Raw genomic sequence first — 21,899 nt, 5'->3', positions numbered from 1 at the left:
ATATGTATTGTGGGGATGGAATATATGAAGGAAGATAAGTCCAGTGTTGTATTAGTCAGGGTTCTCTTAGAGGGACAAATATATACGTGTGTGTGTGTGTGTGTGTGTGTGTTTATTAAGTATTAACTTACACGATCACAAGGTCCCACAGTAGGCTGTCTGCAAGCTGAGGAGCAAGAAGAGCCATTCTGAGTCCCAAAACTGAAGAACTTGGAGTCCAATGTTCTAGGGCAGCAAGCATCCAGCACAGAAGAAAGATGTAGGCTGGGAGGCTAGACCCATCTCTCTTTACATGTTTTTCTGCCTGCTTTATATTAGCTGGAAACTGATTAGATTGTGCCCACCAGATTAAGGGTGGATCTGCCTTCCCCAGCCCACTGACTCAAATGTTAAATTCTTTTGGCAACACCCACACAGACACACCCAGGATTAATACTTTGTATCCCTCAGTCCAATCAAGTTGACAATAGTATTAAGCATCACAAATATGATTTTCAAGATCCTAGCTTGAATGGCGAGGTGAATGGTAGAAGCCACTAGATGATAGAGAAATGTAAGAATAAGACTGTATTGACTCTTAAAATCACTTGGTTCAATTTAAGACATGTAGATATTAGCTTGTGGGAAATCCAAGTGGGGATATCTAAAAGTCTTAGGTCTAGGATTCAGGAAAGAGATTTAGATTGAAGAGAGAAATTTGGAAGTCATCTACATGTAGATGAATAAAAATAGAATAATGAACATTACCTTGGCAATATCTTTTCGGGCTAAACAATGAGATCCTGAAAAAAAGACTGATATTGAAAACAGCCATCAATATATAAGGAAAACCATGAGATTAATATCAAGAAACCAAGGAAGGGAGAAGTGCTTAAAAGAGCCAGATGCAACAGGGATATTAAGAGATATACAAGAAATCACATTTCTGGGATCTGGCATCTAGTGTATGAATGGTAGTGTTAGTGATATCTACAGTAGAGTAGTTTTATGATTTACCAGGGTAAGCAAGTGGGATCAGTTAGTGCAACTTCTCTAATTACTTTCAATTACATTTTTTTTTTCTTCTACAGAGTCTTTAAACAAATTTGAACCAAAGTTACCTCCCCAAAACAATCCTGTCTCTACTGTAAAAGCTATTCTGCATGGTGAGTTGATGACATGTTATTACTATCTGTTTAATCTTGTTTCTTCATTAACGAGATGTCTCTTTTGGAAGTCCTTTTCTTACATTTGCTATAACTCCACAGTGAAGAAGAATGAGTCTTATATTTAGGTCCATAAAATGTCCAGAGTCCTATTTGGATTTATAGTTAGACTCATAAATAGAGGGAAGAACAAATGAGCTTTAGGTTAGGAAGAAAAGGGTATAAAGCAATGTTTTGTCCTCATCCATTCGTCTACAAACTTAATATTTAAAATGACTTCTATAGTCAGTGTGGGGCAAAGGGAGAAAACAAATGTTTTTTATTTTAAATTCACACTGGCATCTTTAATTTCCTTATGCTCTAGGGCATCTGGGTAAATACTATGATCCCTCATTGTTCCACATACATGTATTGAATATGTTCAAGTTGATGGACTGTAATAGAAAGTTGCACAAGGAGCTATTAGAGAAGAAAATATCTGCCTCTTGCTGGAGGGTTGGAGAAGGCTTCCTAGAGATTAGCACTTGGGCTATGGGTCTCATCAATTCCTGATAAGAGAACAGCATTTAGATGCCTGAGCAAATTTGATATGTTTGAGGATTGATATGTGGATTCATACGGTGAGAACAAGAACTAAAACAAGAAGATATAATGAAGAAGCTTATGTACTCTGCTAACAAACTTGAAATTTTCCTACTAGAATGTAAGTTCCATGGGGGCCAGTATTTTTATCATCTATTCTATTCCACCAGTAATATATCACCAATGTCTGGAACCGTGCCTAGCAAATGGCAAGCACTAAATAAATATTTGCTAAATGAATAAATAAAATTCTGTAGGCCGGTCCCTAAAATTCTGGTTGCCTAGTATAGTCACCTGGGCAGGCTTCTTAAAATCAGATTTTTCAGAGGTGAGTTTTGGGAGTCAGTATTATTATAAAGCCTATCTGATGTTTGAGAATCACTACTGTTAACTATGGCAAGCTATTGGAGGAATATGTTCTAAATTACTGCAACCTTATGGGTCATTGGTTTCATCTTTACTGTAGATGTCTGTGGCATCCCTCCATTTAGTCCCCAGTGGCTTTCCAGAAGAATCGCAGGAGGGGAAGAAGCCTGCCCCCACTGTTGGCCATGGCAGGTGGGTCTGAGGTTTCTAGGCGATTACCAATGTGGAGGTGCCATCATCAACCCAGTGTGGATTCTGACCGCAGCCCACTGTGTGCAATCGTGAGTGAAACTGGTATTTTACCAACCTATTTATCACATGCATTTATAAGTAATGCCTAGAACACAAGGCTGACTACTAAGATCATCCAGACATTCTAAAGCGAGAATCTTCTTTTAGTGTTTCTTCTGCATAGCCATCTAGCTTCTATTTAAACAATGTCAGTGAAGGAAAAGTTAATCAAATCTTGACTGCTCATCCCATTTAAAGAGTTCTCTTATTTTGTTTTGCTTCCCGATTGCAGAAATCCACTGGTCTAAATGTACTGTAGTTCCAAAACTAAGTGAGGTTCTTCTTTCTGTATTTGAAGACTCCTCTCACATTTCCCTTTAGTTTAATCTTTAAGCTAAGTGCTCATAGTTCCACTGTTCATTGTTAGTAATTCCAGATGCCTTACCACACAAGCCACCTTCCACCAGATTGGTTTAGGATTGTTCCTTTGCAAATATGGATTATGTCAGTGGAGACCACAATAGAATAACCTACCGCCTTGATTATTGCACTACTGGGGAAATAAAATTTTGGTTAAGTTTTAAATGTTCTTAAATTGTGAAGTCTTCCATTATATGAAATAATATACATAATATATTTGTAGTTCAAAAAATAGATATTAATGTTAAATTAACATTTGTATTCCCAGAATCCAGTTTAGGAAGAATCTTTATACTTACCTTTCAAGACCCCTTAGAATCCCTCTTAAGAAATACTATGCTAAATTTACAAGGAAAAAAACTAACAACCCCATCAAAAAGTGGGCAAAGTATATGAACAGACACTTCTCAAAAGAAGACATTTACGTGGCCAACAAATATATGAAAAAAAGCTCAATATCACTGGTCATTAGAGAAATGCAAATCAAAACCACAATGAGATACTATCTCACACCCATCAGAATGGCGATTATTAAAAAGTCAGGAAACAACAGATGCTGGAGTGGTTGTGGAGAAATAGGAACACTTCTATACTGTTGGTGGGAATGTAAATTAGTTCAACCATTGTGGAAGACAGTGTGGCAATTCCTCAAGGACCTAGAACCAGAAATACCAATTGACCTAGCAATCCCATTACTGGGCATATACCCAAAAGATTATAAATAATTCTACTATAAAGACACATGCACACATATGTTTATTGCAGCACTATTCACAATAGCAAAGACTTGGAACCAAATCAAATGCCCATCAATGATAGACTGGTTAAAGAAAATGTGGCACATATACACCATGGAATACTATGCAGTCATAAAAAAGAATGAGATCATCTCCTTTGCAGGGACATGGATAAAGCTGGAAGCCATCATTCTCAGCAAACTAACACAGGAACAGAAAAGCAAACAATGCATGTTCTCACTCATAAGTGGGAGTTGAACAATGAGACCACACGGACACAGGGAGGGGAAAAACACAGGGGGTGGGAGACAAGGGGAGGGAGAGCATTAGGAAAAATACCTAATGCATGTGGGGCTTAAAACCTAGGTGACAGGTTGATAAGTGCAGCAAACCACCATGGCACATGTATACCTATATAACAAACCTGCAGATTCTGTACATGTATCCCAGAACTTAAAATTTTAAAAAAATCAAAAGAGAAAAAAATACTATGCTAAGTTTCTTAAATGCTGTATTCATACCTTTGCTTTTGGAGGATTTTAACATATACGTATCCCTAAAGCAGCACATCATTTGGTTTTTCTTGGTTTTGATCTTTATGTAACAATTGTAGTTTATAGTCTTGTGTCTTACTTCATCTCCATAATACCTTGTGTAGAGTAAGCCATGTGGCTGTGTATAACTGTAATTTGTTTTCGATCCAGACTAAAGCAATCCCTTGTGGGTAGGTTCTAGGCATTGATACTTTTGAAAAGCTTCCCAAATGATTCTAATGTGCAGAGGGTCAAGAACCACTCCCTGCCTCCCTGACCCCATCTTTTTTTGAGAACCTGTCTCTCTCTGTCACAGACTGGAATGCAGTGGCATGATCATAGCTCACTCTAGTCTTACCTGTGGGGCTCAAGGGATCCTCCCACCTCAGCCTTCTGGGCAGCTGGGACTACAGATACATGCCACCATGCCCGACTTTTTTTTTTTTTTTTTTTTTTTTAGACACAGGGTCTTGCTATGTTGCACAGACTGGTCTTGAACTCTTGAGCTCAAGCAATCCTCCCACCTTGGCCTCCCAAAGTGCTGGGATTACAGGCGTGACCCACCATGCCCCACTTTCCTGACCCCTTCTTGATCATTTCCCTGCTTGCTCCCAGCAGGCCAGCCTCATGGGCCTTTCTGTTGCTCAGATGTGCTGAGCTTGTTCCTGTCTCAAGGTCATTGTAGTTGCTGCTTCAGAGCAGCTCATTATGTTTAGTTGTCAAGTCTCCTCAGGCTCTTCTTGGCTGTAAACTTCTAAGACGTTCCTTGGTCATTTTGAGGAGACCTCATCTGTTTGTTTTGTAGAACGTCCCTATGTCCCTCAGTTTAGTTTGTCTGACATTTTTGTCAAGGTTTTACTGGGGTTGTGGATTTGGGGGAGGAAGACAACACAAGTAGCATACTATTCTTATCATATATCAAGGGTACATACAGTCAACATGACTTATCACTGATGTTAACCTTGACCATCTGGCTGAGGTAGTGTTTACCAGGTTTCTCTAATGTAAAATTACATTTTTCCCCCTTTCCATACTTACTCTTGGGAAACAAGTCAGTAAAGGTGGCGCACATTCAAATCGTTCCAGCTTTGGCCATTGTGAGCTCTTTCAGAGCTCGAGACCAGCCCTTTGGCTTCTGTGTCTCTTTGACACTCCCTCATCCTTTTGTAACACTGCAAGATACTCCAGGTCTATCTTGTGTATTTCCTTCTCAGTTCTAGAACCAGCCATTTCTCCAAGGAGCCCTGGTTCATTTTATTGGAGAATGGTATGATAAATCATGATCTGATGCTGGGTATACTAGTTGCTAGTAGCGCATTGTTGATCCTAGGCCCTCTCAGCTGACAGAGCTAGAAAATATAGGTATGTATACTAACCCATGTATATAAATATATCTATCTGTATCTACATCAAGCTAAACATGAGTTCATAAAATATTTTCAACTCTAATTCAGTATCACCTGGTTTTGTCTAGGCCTTCTCTCCCTTACAAAAACCTATTTTTGTAAGAATTCTATCAAAGTGCATTGAACGTCATGGAAAAGGTGCCTCAAGAGTAGCTGATTAATTTGTGAAAATTAATGTATTAGAAAAGAAAATATTAGTATTGAGTACAGAGATGCAGAAAAAGTTTTGGTAGATTTCCTTTTCAAATTACATGGTCTATTCTGAAATTTATGTGATGAGCCATGACGCCTTGCAGCAAGATACAGAATGTAACAAACCTATTCTTCCAAGATAGATATTTCACTTGATGAATCGATTGAAGTTAATAAACAGCTGTAAATGCTTGTGAGCCACTTGTTAGTCACAAAAAGAATTTGTATTTAATTTCATTTGTGACTTCTTAATTTCTTTAAAAATATGTATTATAATAGTAATGCTTTTGGGGAAAAAGGCAGTTGGAGAAGGTTATCAAGCAAGAGCTTAAACTACCCTCTCCATTTCTCTAACACACTCTTTTTCTCTAGAAGTCATCAATACTAAGAATGTTTCAGTTGTCTGATTTTCCACTAATATTTAAACATACATGCATATATTTTATAGTATTTGTATGTATCACTTTTTTTGCACATAACATTATATCTTATATTTATAGTGGTATGGTAAATGTCTATGTGCCACATTTTTTTAATACTTCACAGTTGCCTAAGTTATTTGACCAGTGAAATGTCTTTTTAAATCTAATCCTTGAAGTGTGTGGATCTTTACACCAGGAGTGTGCTGATACGCTGGTGTAACAAAAACCCTATGTCCTACACGTTCCCTGCCTTTTAGCTTCTGTGGCACTGTTTGACCCCAGTATTAATTCTCAAACTTCAGCATACTCCAGAATCACCTGGAGAGCTTCTGATTCTTTAAGTCTGGTGTGGGGCCTGAGAATTTCCTGATGGTGGTGTTCCACACTTAGGAAAATCTGGTGTTCTCATCTTGTTAATTCCACACAGGATTTTGTGCTCACTGGGACTTTTAACTTACTTTTGGAGACCAAGCTCACTTTGCAATTATATATATGAATCTTCTGTCTAAAATTTAAATCAGCTACTGAAACTTCAGTGACTTTCTTTGTGTGATAAAGTCAGATGGCTCTCTCTTCTTCCATAGCAATAAGTGACACATGCTCCACTGTTGGGTTGGGGATAAGATCCTAAGACTACAAGAAATGAGATTTTATATGGGAGAGGGGGAAGAAAAGGTGAAGAAATCCATCAATTGATGCCTTGAGCTATGTTCCCACTATTGGAAAAATCTTAAGCTTTTTGGTATCATAAAGTGTATGTGGCTTTGTCGTGTTTGTGCAGTGTTCTCCATTAAACTGAAGGATATTTGCTGACTGTACATGTAAAACATCACAAGAAACTGTGGACTACATTGCCAACTCTAACATCATTTTTATTACTTCATTGTATTGTATACACTCTCTTCTATATAAAGATGTGGAGTAGATTTAAGAAGTTTCTTCACTACTAAGTAATTATTTAGAGGGTGACTTTGAAAAAGTTTAATCCTTCCATTAGCGTGCATGGCAGATAATAAGAATGATAATGGCTACCATTATGGAGTCATTATCATCTACCAGGTACTTGCCAAGCGTTTCACTTGAGTTAGCTCCCTTAATAAAGGCATATTGAAACACATGAGTAAGTCAAACCCATTATGCAAGGAATTGAAATGAGCATGGTTATGACTGGGGAGAAGATGCCTACCTGCATTAAGAACCTTCACCTTTGAATAAGATATATTGAAAAATAATTTGAGTAACTTTACTTTTCCTGAAGAAACAGTGTTTTAAAAAATGGAAGAATTAGTCTCCAAGTAGAAGTGACAGTGTATTGGTTCCAGTAGAGGGACTCTTTCCTCAGACACCTTTTCAGCTGGAGATCTTGATATGATAAATTAGTGGATATTGATTCAAACTTCTTAACATCATTTTGAGGTATATCAGAAGTAGGCAGAACTTTTCACAAAATGAACACCCATGTAACCAACACCCAGATCAAGAAACAAAATACTACATTACTAGTACCCAGCAGCCGCCCTTGTGCCTCTTCCAGTCATCACTCCCCTAAATGTAATCAGCATTCTGATTTCTAATGCAATAGTTGAGTTTTGCCAATTTTTAAACTGACAAATTCCTTTGAACTTTAGTTTCATAACTCTGATTTAACAAAAGATGAAAATCTGAGATATGACCCAGTGAGATCATAATTCGGCAATGTTGAACAGTAAAATATAGATCAGAAGCTACCTTGTCACAGATATAACTTTCTTAAACATATTCTTTTTTTCTTGCAAAGATTATTTTTATTATTTATTAAACAAATTTAAGATATTGATAAATACAGTACTGTAAATGTATTCTCTCATGATTTTTTATATATATTTTAAATTATACTTTAAGTTCTAGGGTACATGTGCACAATGTGCAGGTTTGTTACATATGCAAACATGTGCCATGTTGGTGTGCTGTGCGCATTAACTTGTCATTTACATTAGGTATATCTCCTAATGCTATCCCTCCCCCCTCCCCCAACCCTACAACAGGCCCCAGTGTGTGATGTTCCCCTTCCTGTGTCCAAGTGTTCTCATTGTTCAATTCCCACCTATGAGTGAGAACATGCGGTGTTTGGTTTTTTGTCCTTTCGATAGTTTGCTGAGAATGATGGTTTCTAGCTTCATCCATGTCCCTACAAAGGACATGAACTCATCATTTTTTATGGCTGCATAGTATTCCATGGTGTATATGTGCCACATTTTCTTAATCCAGTCTATCATTGATGGACATTTGGGTTGGTTCCAAGTCTTTTTTAAACATATTCTTAATATCACTGTGAAATTAAGCTTTAATTATTTTCATTTTTCCTCCTCAACCTAAAAAAGCCTTTGGTGATATTTGGCAAGGTTTCCAATGATACTTTATGGTCAAAAGAAAGGGGCAGGATACATGATCAAGAGCTCCTTTTCACATAGATCAGAAGGCATGATGTGGCTTCCCTGGGAGGGAGATAACAGAAGCAATCGGACAGGGTACTGTTGCCTCGCTAAACTGAACAGTGCATGTTAGTAGAGCCAGATGATGGTAGGGTGGTTTCCCTCCCTACCTCTTCTCCTGATAGTGAGTTCTTGCAAGATCTGATGGTTTAAAAGTGTGTGGCTTCCTTCGCTCTCTCTCTTCTGCTTTGCTGTGATAAGATGTGCTTGCTTCCCCTTTGCCTTCAGCCATGACTGTAAGTTTCCTGAGGACTCCCCAGCCATGCAGAATTGTAAGTCAATTAAACCTCTTTTCTTCATAAACCTCTTTTCCTCAGAACGTCTTCAGAAAGACCTTATAGTCTCAGGTAGTCCTTTATAGCAGTGTGAGAACAAACTAATACAAATGTGTTTTCATGTCAAACTTTCACTGTTCTTCTGTCTCCAGGAAGAATAATCCACTCTCCTGGACTATTATTGCCGGGGACCATGACAGAAACCTGAAGGAATCAACAGAGCAGGTGAAAAAATGTTTTTACAGGTCATTCTGCCTGTAATCTAAATGTTGTCACACGCCAAGGAATACCTTTAGCTAAAATATGTAATTAGTTATTAGTCTCCTAGGGCCCTTTCACACTTATTTATACCTACATTTAAAAATGCAATTTGAGATTACATTTTCACTTGAGAATTGCAGGAAGTAGGTCAGAATTGCAAATTTAGGCCCATGGACACAGATTTTCAAAGCTTTGTTTCTCCAGCACCACCTTTATCCAGAAGGTGGTTCACAGCCCCCTGCAAATTGTAAACCAAGATTGCTTTTTTAAATTTAATAGAAAGTCTTCTTCGTTGTTTATGTATGTAAGTGCAGAAATTTAGGATTATTTTGGACCATCAACAAGGAAGTAGCTGGATTCTTTGACTTTCTTACATTGTAATTTGCTTACTTGCCACTGATACAGGTGAGAAGGGCCAAACACATAATAGTGCATGAAGACTTTAACACACTAAGTTATGACTCTGACATCGCCCTAATTCAACTAAGCTCTCCTCTGGAGTACAACTCGGTGGTGAGGCCAGTATGTCTCCCACACAGCACAGAGCCTCTGTTTTCCTCGGAGATCTGTGCTGTGACCGGATGGGGAAGCATCAGTGCAGGTAAGCATTTTTTGTTGCATAAACATTAATGCCAGTTGTTATTTTTGAAAATAGGTCATGTAAATGATATCAAGCAGTGTCCGCTTCAGCCCCTCTTCTTTCTAAAAGATAGAAACCATGTTTTATTTAGCTGTAATAGATCAGCAAGTAAATAGAGAATGAGCTATGTAAAACTTTTCCTTCAGGGTAACTTAGATTATAAGTAGGCTAGATGAGTGGTCAACAAACCTTTACTGTAATGGGCCAGATAATAATCCTTTTAGGCTTTGCAGGTCATCTGGTCTCCATCACAACTATTTAAGTCTACCGTTATAGCATAAAGCAGCCATTGGCAATATGTAACAGAATGGGTTCCAACATAACTTAATTTATAAAATTTAAATTTCGTTTAATGTGCATGTGTCATGAAATATCATTCTTTGGATTTTTTTCAACCACCTAAAAATGTACAAACTTTTCTTATTTAATGGATTGTGCCTGTGTTTGGGGATGGCACAGAATTTATCCACTGGCTGTCATGTGCTCACCCCTGGCTATGGTATAGAACTCTTAAAGGCTTAGTAAAACAGTGAAAGATCTGAATGGGTTGATGTTTGTTTTGTGCTTCTTATACCATACAAGATCATTTTCTTTGTATATTTCCTTTCTATATGTCATTTATTTGGAATCTGTGAGCTTGAAGGAGGAGGGAATTTATATTTGACTGCTTACAGTGTTGCTATTGACAGCTTACTTTGCTACCTGAAGCCAAATTGCACTTTCGTAAAAACCTTCACACCCAACACATGAGGAGCTTTTATCATCCCCATTTTACAAATGGGGAGGTTGTAACCCAAAGATTTAAGTAACTGGCTGAGATCCCATAACTAATAAATATCAAATTGAGGATTTAAGATCAGTGTGGCTCAGCTTATAATCATTCCTTAATGGCTTCTTGTTACACATACAATCAAATCTGAACTTCTTAGCCTAGCTTGGAAAGCTCTGTGTGATTGGGCCTCCCCACTTAACCTCTTTCACGTAATTTCCCTCTATTTTTCTTGTGGTTAACCTTCAGATACCGTGGCCTTTCTTCTTTCTCTTAAACACCAAGCTTGCTCTGCTTTCTGAAGTTCCCCATTTTGTGTCCTCCTGCTTGGAACACTCTTATTACAATCTTGTCACAGCTGCCTGCTCATTATTGCATTGTCAACCAAAATACGACTTCCTTTTGTGGCCCACATTGCTGCAGCAGGACGGGCCTCCCATCACATTCTGCACTACCTGGTTTTATCCTCTCACTGCATGTTAATGTACTTGGCATGATTTTATGCAGTCATCTTCTACATCTAACCCACTAGACTGAGAACCTCTTGGAGGCAGATCTGTCATTGACTCCTCTCTCCCCAAGGCTAGAAGCATACATGGCATTCAGTAAATATTTCTTGGCTTACCAGCTTCAAAGCCCTTGAATAAATGTGCCTGCTCTCTAACACCTTTGACTTTTACCAATTCCATGACTACCAGGCAACTGAGAGGTAGTTAGTCTTGTAAAAGATGAATTCATTCTTTCCAGCTAGGAGAGGAAATGAATCTTGATTTCTGGGATATGGTCAGGAACACTAAGGGAGATGGTCCCCAAGAAGAGGTTTTAGTATATTAAGAAGAATGCAAGATTTAGAGTTGAACTTAGGCTTGATCCTAGTTCTGTCCCATAAGAGCTGTGCGATCAAATTTTCAGAGGTCTGGCTTTTTCATATGTGAGATCAGTGTGATTAACCTGATCTCACATATGAAAAATGTTGTTGTATTATTAGGTTGGAATAAAACTCTTTATAAATATTAAGATACTATATAAATGTAAAGTACTTGTTATTAATATTGCCCCAAAAGGTATAGGGCTATAAAATATTAAACTTAAAAAAATTGGTCATAAATCTAAAATGATAGGATGAGTCATGCAAAATACATGTTAACACAGGCCTGCCTAAGGATCAAATATGAAAAGAAATTATTCGTGTTATCTTTAATTGGAGATGCGATTAGGCTTCAATGACAGTAGATGAAAAACAGGATTATGATTTCTGTTTATATTAGGAAATCATATAAGCATATTATTTGTAAGCAATTATGTATTTATGTATATAAATATATAACCATATATATTTATAATTGTATAAGTTATATGTGACACCAATTCATATCATGTTGAATTTTTCTTCCTGAATTCTTATGCAGAAATATTTGATACACTAACATTTAAATTGAAAATAAGATAGAAAAAAAAGTGTTTCTGGTTTTATTCTCCTGCCAGTGGCCTCTCTTTACAAAAATGCCAAATTGGGAAATGAAGACATGTTACATGAAACACTTGTATTTTTTAAATTCAGAATTCTACGTCAGCTCAGGCCAAACTGAATGACTTCAGCTATGTTGGTACAGAGCTACATCTGAACTTAAATACATTTCTAACAACACTTTCTGCTTACTTCATCATCGAGCTCTCTCTGAATGTTTCTTCATTAGATGGTGGCCTAGCAAGTCGCCTACAGCAGATTCAAGTGCATGTGTTGGAAAGAGAGGTCTGTGAACACACTTACTATTCCGCCCATCCAGGAGGGATCACAGAGAAGATGATCTGTGCTGGCTTTGCAGCATCTGGAGAGAGAGATTTCTGTCAGGTGAGAGGATTCTGGTTTTATACAGGAAGGTGGAAAATTGCCGTCTGCTGGAGAGTTTCTATAGACGGGAGAAACCACTGCTGAAATCACCAACTTGTCACGTGCTTCAATATCATATCCCTGCATGAAGACCAGTGGGGCAACAGAAGTAATAAGTTAATTAATCCGAATTTGCTGAGATGTCAGAGAGTGGCCGGAAGCAGCGGTACAGCAAGAAAGGCCGATGGGTTCGTAGAGGAGCTGGTGAGAAGGGAGGAAATGGCAGAGCTTCTAAGCAGGCCTGAGCAAGGGAAGATGTGTTCAGGTATAATTAAGGCTTTGGGAAAAGGAATAACAAAGAAAGGTTCTAAACTTATGTGTCCTACTTATGACTTAAAAGTTTTATTGTTTTAAATTATCATTAATCTCTGTACTCTCACTTAATTTTCCACCACAAGTTAAAATAATCACAAAGATGTCTATTGGACAAGCTTGATATTGTTAAGTTCATAATTAACTAAGAAGAAGACAGAATATGAATGAACAGATTGTAGAATGCCAGCTTTAACCTTCACAAAGTCAATGGAAGAATGTGACTTTAGATATACATACAACCTAAGAGTTTCTAACACTCCGTGTGCCCACCTCCAATCCCTGGTTTGGATTTGGGGCTACCCAAGTAAGAGAAAGTTTGGGTCCATAGGGCAGCCCAAGTTTTCCAGACTTACCACTCCTACTGGTCTGGCATAGAGAGGAAAGAAAGAATGAATCTTGTTTCTGCAGCTCTTTGATAGTTTTCCCCACCACTCAGTCAAGAAACATGCAGCAATAGATTTCACTTCCATGAGGGAGACACAACTGGGCATTAATCTAGGTGGACGTCCTTCCATGTGAAAATATGAGAGAGGGAATGAAGTCCCCTTTAACACTGAATGTAAGTTTATTGTCATTAACCCCTTCCTTTTATAGTGTCAAGTCCTGCTTAAATTATGTTTTAATTTTGCATATCTTCATTTGTATTCCCCAGAAGCAGACCCTGAGATAAGGATTCATGTGCAATCTCAGTTTTAGGAATCATAAATATCACCGGTAGGAAAAGGAGGTGTTGGTACAGGGAAGGGAAGGCAGCCAATCTAGGATGCATTATTAAGCCATCTAACATAGTGAGGGCCTAAAGCTTAATCCTGCAGGAAACTCAGGGCAGTGATGCTAAATACACTTGGTGGATTTATTCATCTGAGGGGCGAGGGAGCTGGGATATTTATGTACTACCTTCCCTGGAGCCATAGTTTGATGGCTGCTGTGGGAAATGCCTGTTAATCCCTCAGCATTTCCCATACTTTAGAGTTGCCTCCTGGGTGTAGTGGAGAGTGGGGAAGACCCCAGGCACAGAGCCAGGACATGTACTGGAAGATGTGAGGAATATCAAAAGTGCACTCCTGCTGTCTGCTAGAGTACATAAATGTTATTTGATAAAAATCACAAAAGTACCCTGAATTAATGTGTTTATTCTTCTCCTCAGTCTATTGTACGATTTGAGGGATGGCTTTTCTTTCTTCAACAAGAAAATTGCAACTAAATATGTTGTCTTTTACATATTTGACAGCATCTAACATTACAAGGTGAGCTTATTTTGTGTGGAAAGAAAAGAACTAGAGAGGGTCTTAGAAAGGTCCATGTCACAGGTGACCTAAATATCATGATCTCAGTTGGCACTTATCTTTTCAGTTATATACAACTGTCACTTGGCTGCAGCATGACCAAATGTACTGCCCATATATGGGAGGAAAACTAGAAGTTGAGATTCTAATAAATATGGCTAGCTTTCTATTACAAAGAACACTGAGTTACTAAAAGGGTGACTTTAGAAACATGCTTTGATAAAATAGTCTCTAATACTTCTATCAGGTAATTGATTTTTATTCTCCTGTGTATACTTAGAGGTAATAGACCTGCTAATGTGCTTTCTCATCCAGGAAGGTGGGAATAACAATATTGGAATGCAGAGACATGGGGTTTTCAGATATGCAATGTAGTATCCTGTTGTTCTTTGCTAACTGGATTTCAGATTTTTTATTCTAAGTTCCTTTTTAATTTTTAATTTTGTGGGTATATAGTAGGTGTATATATTTCTGCAGGACATGAGATTTTGATACAGGCACACAAGGAATAATCACATCAGGGTAAATGGTGTATCTATCACTTCAAGCATTTATAATTTGTGTTACAAACAATCCAATCATATTGTTTTGGTGATTTTTAAATGCACAATTATTATTGACTGTAGTTACCCTGTTGTGCTATCAAATACTATATTTTTTTCATTCTATTTTTTTGTACCCATTAATTATTCCCACTTCCCCTATACTCACTCAGTACACTTCCCAGCCTCTGGTAACCATCCGTCTATACTCTATCCCTATGAGTTACATTGTTTTGATTTTTAGCTCCTACAAATAAATGACAACGGGGGAAGATTGTCTTTCTGTGCCTGGCTTATTTAACTTCATATAATGACCTCCAGCTCCACCCACGTTGTTGCAAATGGTAGGATCTCATTTTTTATAAGGCTGAGTAGTACTCCATTGTGTATATGCACCACATTTTCTTTATCCATTCATCTGTTGACGGATACTTAGGCTGCTTCCAAATCTTGGCCATTGTGAATAGTGTTGCAATAGACATGGGAGTGCAGATAACTTTTCAATATCTTGATTTCCTTTCTTTTGGGTATATACCTAGGAGTGGGATTGCTAGATCAATGGTATTTCTATTATTATTTTGAGGAATGTCCATACTATTCTGTATAGTGGTTGTGCTAATTGGCACTCTCATCAATAATGTACATGGGTTCCCTTTTTCTCCACAACCCTGTGAGCTTTTGTCATTGCCTGTCCTTTGGATAAAAGCCATTTTAACTAGGGTGAGATGATATCTCATTGTAGTTTTGATTTGCATTTCTCTGATCAATGATGTTGAGCACCTTTTCATATACCTGTTTGCCATTTGTATGTCTTCTTTTGAGAAATGTCTATCAGATCTTTTGTCCTTTTTTAAAATCAGACTATTAGATTTTTTCTATAGAGTTATTTGAGCTCCTTAAATATTCTGGTTATTAATCTCTCGTTAGATGGGTACTTTGCAGAATTTTTTTCCCATTCTCTGAGTTGTCTCTTGGCTTTGTTTCCTTTGCAGTGCAGATTTTAAACATGATATGATCTTATTTGTCCATTTTTGCTTTGGTTACCTGTGCTTATAGGGTGTTACTAAAGAAATCTTTGTCCAGTCCAGTATCCTGGAAAGTTTCCTCAATTTTTTTTAATTAATTTCATAGTTTGAGGTCTTAGATTTTAGTCTTTAATCCATTTTGATTTGACTTTTGCAAATGGTGAGAAATACGGATCTACTTTCATTCTTCTGTATAAGGACATCCAGTTTTCCCAGCACCATTTATTGAAGTGACTGTCCTTTCCCCAGTGTATTTTTTTTTTTTTTTGCACATTTGTCAAAAATGACTTTAATGTAGATGTATGGATTTTTTTTCTGGGTTTTCTATTCTGTTCCACTGTTCTATGAGTCTGTTTTTATGCCAGTACTGTGCTGTTTTGGTTACTATAGCTTTGTAGTATAATTTGAAGTCAGGTAATGTGATCCTTCCAATTCTGTTCTTTTTGCTCAGGTTGGCTTGGCTATTCTGAGTCTTTTGTGGTTGCATATACATTTTGTGATTATTTTTTTCTATTTCTGTGAAGAATGCCATTGGTATTTTTTCTAACTTCTTTTCATCTACAAAGCCATAGATCTCTATCTTCACAGAATAATATATGTCCTCAGCCACACTGATTTGCCTTCTAGCCTTCCAACTGGCCATGTCTTGCCTTAGAGCCTTAGCCCAGATATATCTTTTGCATAAAATGTTGTTCCTTCAGGTTTTTGGAAAGCCGGCTCCTTCTCATCCTTTATGTATCAGCTCAAATGTTATTGAAACTCCATACACATACATGCACATGTAAGCACACATATACCTACCTTTATTCTTTACCATTCACTCTGAGTATTTCCTTTATAGCTACTACTACCATCTTATTTGTTTATACTCTGTCATACTCGGTATGTCTGGCTCACAGCAGGCATTGAATAATTTTTTAATAAAAAATATTCATTTGTGGCCAGGTGCGGTGGCTCACGCCTGTAATCCCAGCACTTTAGGAGGCCAAGGTGGGCGGATCATGAGGTCAGGAGATCGAGACCATCCTGGCCAACATGGTGAAACCCTGTCTCTACTAAAAATACAAAAAATTAGCCGGGCTTGAGGGCACGCACCTGTAGTCCCAGCTACTCAGGAGGCTAAGGCAGGAGAATCGCTTGAAACCAGGAGGTGTAGCTTGCAGTGAGCCGAGATCACACCCCTGCACTCCAGCCTGGGAGACAGAGCAAGACTCTGTCTCACCAAAAAAAAAAAAAAATTCATTTGTTTGCTGAATATTTACTATGGACTAGACCATATGATAGGCACTGGCAAAAAGAGATAAATTGAACAGGTTCCCTGTATCATGGAATGTTTGTAATTGCCTGAAAAATTATGTATTGGCTATGCATTGGTACTGAAAAAAATCAATGATTTAAAATAAAATACTTTACTGGATACATCAGACCATTGTCCAACTGGAAGGGGGTCTTAAGTATAATTGTTATGTGAAAAAATTAGGCCCAGAGGAAAGGTTAATTGTTCTACATTACAGACTAGCGACTGTATCTCTTTTTTCCCCAAATTAAGGTTTCTTCTGTCAAATTCTTTATATAAAGTAGATACTTCAAATATGTACCAGCAATTGCCGGGAGTGGTGGCTCATGCCTGTAATCCCAGCACTTTGGGAGGCCGAGGCAGGCAGATCACAAGGTCAGGAGATCGAGACCACGGTGAAACCCTGTCTCTACTAAAAAAATACAAAAAATTGGCCAGGCGTGGTGGCAAGCACCTGTACTCCCAGCTACTCGGGAGGCTGAGGCAGGAGAATGGCGTGAACCCAGGAGGTGGAGCTTGCAGTGAGCCAAAATCACGCCACTGCACTCCAGTCTGGGTGATAGAGCGAGACTCTGTCTCAAAAAAAAAAATGTACCAGCAATTTATGTGCCATCAAATATGTACACAATTTATCTTACAAGAAGACAAATAAAGGACTTAGTTTGATCCTAAATACATTTGTGTCCATCCACTTCCTGCAAAAGACTTGATTAAAAATTGGAAAGCCTACCCTAAAAACATGAAAACCCTATGTATTAAGGCTTGCTTTGATACAACTAGTTTATAAAATTTCACTGTAAATTAAGCAAACATTTATTGTGGTAGGTTTCCTAGGATACAAAGTTGAATCAGATGCAATGCTTACCCTCAAATTGGGCACATGTTGTAAATAGAGACATAAACAAGGGCATGTATTGGGTGCTGCCATTGATTTTCACACTGAACCTCAAGAGACATGTAGAAGATGTTAGTGCTAATTAATAGATAAATGTGTGTGATGTACATATTTTGGTTCCCTTAATAACAATACCACTGTTTGTTCTCTTCAAAATCTCTTTCTGCTTATAATTTGTCAATTTAAACAATGCAAATATTGAGAGAAATAAGAGAGACGCTTCCACCTACGTGAGCTTCTTAGTCCTTGCGGGTAGTATTTTTTGCCTTTTGAAATGCGTTTAATCATGACCAAAGTAGCCATATCTAAGAGAGTAGAAAAAATTAACCATAAGTTAAATTTCCATGTGTCTTTCCTTGAATTCAGTAATTATGTAAGCCAGATACTAGAGCAGTTTAAGGTAGTTCCATTAATGAACATTTATCAATTTGGTGGAAGGGAAAGAGCACTGAACTTTGGCAGGTGACATGGGCTCAGATTTTACTACTGCTACTGTGTCCAGAATTGGTGGGTTCTTGGTCTCACTGACTTCAAGAATGAAGCCGCGGACCCTTGCAGTGAGTGTTACAGTTCTTAAAGGCGGCGTGTCCGGAGTTTGTTCCTTCTGTTATTCGGATGTGTTCGGAGTTTCTTCCTTCTGGTGGGTTCGTGATCTTGCTGGCTTAGGAGTGAAGCTGCGGACCTTTGCGGTGAGTGTTACAGCTCTTAAGGCGGCGTGTCTGGAGTTGTTCATTCCTCCCAGTGGGTTCGTGGTCTCGCTGACTTCAGGAGTGAAGCTGCAGACCTTCGCGGTGAGTGTTACAGCTCATAAAGGCAGTGTGGACCCAAAGAGTGAGCAACAGCAAGATTTATTGCAAAGAGTGAAAGAACAAAGCTTCCACATTGTGGAAGGGGACCCAAGCAGGTTGCCACTAGTGGCTCGGCAGCCTGCTTTTATTCTCATATCTGGCCCCACCCACATCCTGCTGATTGGTCCATTTTACAGAGAGCCGATTGCTCTGTTTTACAGAGAGCTGACTGGTCCGTTTTGACAGGGTGCTGATTGGTACCTTTACAATCCCTGAGCTAGACGCAAAAGTTCTCCACTTCCCCACTAGATTAGCTAGATACAGAGTGTCAATTGGTGTATTTACAAACCCTGAGCTAGACACAGTGTGCTGATTGGTGTGTTTACAAACCTTGAGCTAGATACAGAGTGCTGATTGGTGTATTTACAATCCCTTAGCTAGACACAAAGGTTCTCCAAGTCCCCACCAGACTCAGGAGCCCAGCTGGCTTTACCCAGTGGATCCCGCACCAGGGCCCGCAGGTGGAGCTGCCTGCCAGTCTTGCACAGTGTGCCCACACTCCTCAGCACTTGGGCGGTCGATGGGACTGGGCGCTATGGAGCACGGGGCGGCACTCGTCGGGGAGGCTCAGGCTGCGCAGTAGCCCACGGGGAGCGGGGAGGTTCAGGCACAGTGGGCTATATATAGGTCCCGAGCCCTGCCCCACAGGGAGGCAGCTAAGGCCCGGTGAGAAGTCGAGCACAGTAGCTGCTGGCCCAGGTGCTAAGCCCCTTACTGCCTGGGGCTTGAGGGCCAGCAGGCCTCTCTAAGTGCGGGGCCCGCCGAGCCCACGCCCACCTGGAACTCGATGCGCAGCCCAGGTTCCCACCTGCGCCTCTCCCTCCACACCTCCCTGCAAGCTGAGGGAGCCCGCTCTGGCCTTGGCAAGCCCAGAAAGGGGCTCCCACGGTGCAGCCACGGGCTGAACGGCTCCTCAAGTGCGGCCAAAGTGGGAGCCCAGGCAGAGGAGGCGCCGAGAGTGAGCGAAGGCTGCAAGGGCTGCGAGCATGCTGTCACCTCTCACTACTACCTATGTGTGTGAAATGGGACAGGTCACTTATTTCTCTAATTGTAACTTTTCACATCTAATATTCTAGTAAGTTAAATTAGTTTGGCCCTTAAAAATCTTTGAAATTGTGTAACTTTGGTATCTGCAAGTAAGCCAAAATAAAATTGGAATACTAGAATTAGAATGAATACATTTTAATAGATTTAAATCAGCCTTTAACTTTTTTTCACCTCACCACCAACACCCTAGTTTCTCTGTGTATGTCATAATGTGTCCAGAATTTGTGGGTTCTTGGTCTCACTGACTTCAAGAATAAAGCCGCGGACCCTCGCGGTGAGTGTTACAGCTCTTAAGGTGGCGCATCTGGAGTTTGTTCCTTCTGATGTTCAGATGTGTTCGGAGTTCTTTCCTTCTGGTGGGTTCATGGTCTCGCTGGCTTCAGGAGTGAAGCTGCAGATCTTCGCGGTGAGTGTTACAGCTCATAAAAGCAGTGTGGACCCGAAGAGTGAGCAGTAGCAAGATTTATTGCAAAGAGTGAAAGAACAAAGCTTCCACAGTGTGGAAGGGGACCCCAGTGGGTTGCCACTGCTAGCTCGGGCACCCTGCTTTTATTCTTATCTGGCCCCACCCACATCCTGCTGATTGGTAGAGCCAAGTGGCCTGTTTTGACAGGGCGCTGATTGGTGTATTTACAATCCCTGAGCTAGATACAAAGGTTCTCCACCTCCCCATCAGATTAGTTAGATACAGAGTATCCACACAAAGGTTCTCCAAGGCCCCACCAGAGCAGCTAGATACAGAGTGTCGATTGGTGCACTCACAAACCCTGAGCTAGACACAGGGTGCTGATTGGTGTGTTTACAAACCTTGAGCTAGATACAGAGTGCCAATTGGTGTATTTACAATCCCTGAGCTAGACATAAAGGTTCTCCAAGGCCCCACCAGACTCAGGAGCCCAGCTGGCTTCACCCAGTGGATCCCGCACCAGAGCTGCAGGTGGAGCTGCCTGCCAGTCCCGGGGCCCTGCGCCTGCGCTCCTCAGCCCTTGAGTGGTCGATGGGACTGGGTTCCGTGGAGCAGGGGGCGGTGCTCGTCCGGGAGGCTCAGGCCACACAGGAGCCCATGGAGGGGGGTGCTCAGGCATGGCGGGCTGTCGGTCCCAGCCCTGCCCCGCGGGGAGGCAGCTAAGGCCAAGCGAGAAATCTAGGGCAGCGCTGGTGGGCCGGCACTGCTGGAGGACCCAGTACACCCTCCGTAGCCGCTGGCCTGGGTGCTAAGCCCCTCATTGCCCCGGGCCGGCAGGGCCGGCCCTCTGCTCCGAGTGCGGGGCCCTCCAAGCCCACGCCCACCTGGAACTCCAGCTGGCCCACAAGGGCAGCGCTCAGCCCCGGTTCTCGCTTGCGCCTCTCCCTCCACACCTCCCTGCAAGCTGAGGGAGCCGGCTCCAGCCTTGGCCAGCCCAGAAAGGGGCTCCCACAGTGCAGCGGTGGGCTGAAGGACTCCTCAAGTGCCACCAAAGTGGGAGCCCAGGCAGAGGAGGCACCAAGAGCGAGCGAGGGCTGTGAGGACTGCCAGCAGGCTGTCACCTCTCAATAACTCTACTCGATCTGATTAGATTGTGTCAAGAGTGACCAGTGATAGGGAAAACACTACATATAGAGGTTACCACCCAATGACCCTAACCCAATTTCCTTAAAAAAAAAGAAAAAAAAAACCAGGCAGCGCATTTCTTATGATGGATCCATTTGAGGCACTGTTCTAATTAAATTTTTATTTTAAAAGGATGCTTGAAATCTTAAATATTACAGTTTTACTAATTGATATAATTTAAAGACTATCTCCCTCCAATGGGGCTGGCAAGACTTAGTAATTGTTTTCTTATTATGTGAACTAAGCTTTATCTTCACCCTGGAATCAAATTACCACCTGATTGTTCATAAATTTTGTTTCCTTTTGCAAAACAGTGAATAGATAGTATGTAAAGATGGAAATTGACAAAACAAATCTTTAAGAAATTAAACACATTACAAATACATTATTGGTCATTCTTGTTCTAAAAATTGAAAGCAGGAGCTTCAGATTAAAGCAGTTTTCTAAAACATGTTTTCTTGGTGTTTCAGGGAGACTCTGGTGGGCCACTAGTATGTAGACATGAAAATGGTCCCTTTGTCCTCTATGGCATTGTCAGCTGGGGAGCTGGCTGTGTCCAGCCATGGAAGCCGGGTGTATTTGCCAGAGTGATGATCTTCTTGGACTGGATCCAATCAAAAATCAATGGTAAATTGTTTTCAAATGTTATTAAAACAATAACCTCTTTCTTTAGAGTGGGTTTGGGAACAGTGAGTGTGGTATAAATTAGCAT

General features: G+C 40.1%; 1 protein-coding gene across 1 annotated transcript in view; it reads left to right on the top strand.

Annotated features, from left to right (window-relative positions):
* OVCH1 (ovochymase 1) overlaps positions 1-21,899 on the top strand; it is a 59,680-nt gene that overhangs the window by 24,056 nt on the left and 13,725 nt on the right. The window contains exons 15-20 of the mRNA XM_054442366.2: positions 1,071-1,145; positions 2,194-2,374; positions 8,933-9,005; positions 9,447-9,642; positions 12,148-12,302; positions 21,658-21,814. Of these exons, the coding sequence (XP_054298341.1) occupies positions 1,071-1,145; positions 2,194-2,374; positions 8,933-9,005; positions 9,447-9,642; positions 12,148-12,302; positions 21,658-21,814 (837 nt within the window). The remainder of the gene's footprint in view (positions 1-1,070; positions 1,146-2,193; positions 2,375-8,932; positions 9,006-9,446; positions 9,643-12,147; positions 12,303-21,657; positions 21,815-21,899) is intronic.

This window comes from Pongo pygmaeus, chromosome 10 (genome assembly GCF_028885625.2).
Source record: "Pongo pygmaeus isolate AG05252 chromosome 10, NHGRI_mPonPyg2-v2.0_pri, whole genome shotgun sequence".
NCBI classification, from domain to species: Eukaryota; Metazoa; Chordata; class Mammalia; order Primates; family Hominidae; genus Pongo; species Pongo pygmaeus.
Note: the sequence above shows the minus strand (reverse complement) of the source record. Positions and strands in the feature narration are given on the sequence as shown.